This window comes from Etheostoma spectabile, chromosome 15 (assembly GCF_008692095.1).
Source record: "Etheostoma spectabile isolate EspeVRDwgs_2016 chromosome 15, UIUC_Espe_1.0, whole genome shotgun sequence".
NCBI lineage: Eukaryota > Metazoa > Chordata > Actinopteri > Perciformes > Percidae > Etheostoma > Etheostoma spectabile.
This window is the reverse complement of record NC_045747.1, coordinates 32,471,351-32,472,561: the sequence shown is the minus strand read 5'-3', so window position 1 is coordinate 32,472,561 and position 1,211 is coordinate 32,471,351. Positions and strand designations below refer to the sequence as shown.

At 44.4% G+C, this 1,211-nt stretch overlaps 1 protein-coding gene across 5 annotated transcripts in view; it reads right to left on the bottom strand.

Annotated features, from left to right (window-relative positions):
* Positions 1-1,211, bottom strand: part of traf7 (TNF receptor-associated factor 7) — a 31,228-nt gene that overhangs the window by 24,565 nt on the left and 5,452 nt on the right. For all 5 annotated transcript variants that reach the window (XM_032538026.1, XM_032538029.1, XM_032538025.1 and 2 more), the window contains exons 7-8: positions 440-473; positions 129-351 (exon numbers count right to left, since the gene is read on the bottom strand). In XM_032538026.1, coding sequence (XP_032393917.1) covers positions 129-351; positions 440-473 — 257 coding nt within the window. The remainder of the gene's footprint in view (positions 1-128; positions 352-439; positions 474-1,211) is intronic.

The window sequence follows — 1,211 nt, the reverse complement described above, 5'->3', positions numbered from 1 at the left end:
AAAGGGAAACTGTCAGTAACTGCTCTTCAATGTGTTTACATTACATTAAATGACATTACAGCACAGCACAGCCATGAAAAAATCAGTAGAAATAAAACCTGTATTAAACCCCTTTCTGTTGTCCTTACTTGCGTGTGGTCAGTTTGATGGTGAACGGGCAGCCCAGTGGGTCCACCTCGTACGCTCCAGGTTTCCCAGCCACCGTGGAGGTGGCGGCTGCAGCCCCGCCTGCAGCGCTTGCCGTGGCCCTGCAGCCATATTTACAGTGAATGAACAGCTCTCCGATCTGCTCGGCAACCGCAATGTTGTTCACCACGACCGTCAGTTTAGCCGCATCCACTGGGCACTTGTCTGTGACGGGAACAGACGTGAACGTAAGGGTTATAGTTAACTCAAGTTTTAACTACAGCCAGGATGCAGGCACGTTTAAAAGTCTCACCTGAAGTCAAGGCACATCGTCTGCAGAAGGTGTGCTGAGGGAGAGGGAAAAACAGACATGGTGAAATGTTGATGTTCATCTTTATTCTTCTTTCGTCGCGACACAAACATTTTCCTATTGGCCGCCAGGCTGAGGTGGGTGTGGCTCAACTGCGTCGCAGAGCTTCCAAAGCGGAAGGGAAGCAGCACTTTTCGCACAGGATTAGTATAATAAGTACAATTAGTATTACCATGTAATAATTATGTCTGTGGTCATTATCTTGTACTAATCGGCCATGTCTGTAATTTTTAAAGTACAAATTCCCCCGCAAATTCCCAACCATATTTCGCTGGACACCGAGGTCCTGTAATAATATTAGTCCAGTGCGAACTGACATGCCGGTAATTTAGTGGTGTTGTATCATTTTTCAAGGTTTTTGTTTCCTGTTTGCCTTTTTATCCCTCTCGAGAAGACTAATAGGCCTATGAGAACGCCGCCTTTCATGGCCAACCTCGTCTTGAAGGACGGCAAGTATTTTCAGAATGCCGTTACAAATCCTCTTTTCCCTATCAAGTTGTGTTAATGTTGATGTCTGCGTCGTAAATGTCTACAAATAAACTATCAACTAGTGTCACCGCTGATCAACGTTGCACTATATGTTTCATATCCACGAGTAAATCAAAATCACATTTCCCAGAGTGTGGTTTTGCCGTGACATTATTATTAGAAGTTTTAACACAATGAGCATTCACTAAGCCCTGCCTCCCTTGTTTAACTGTTTTAGAACTTAAAA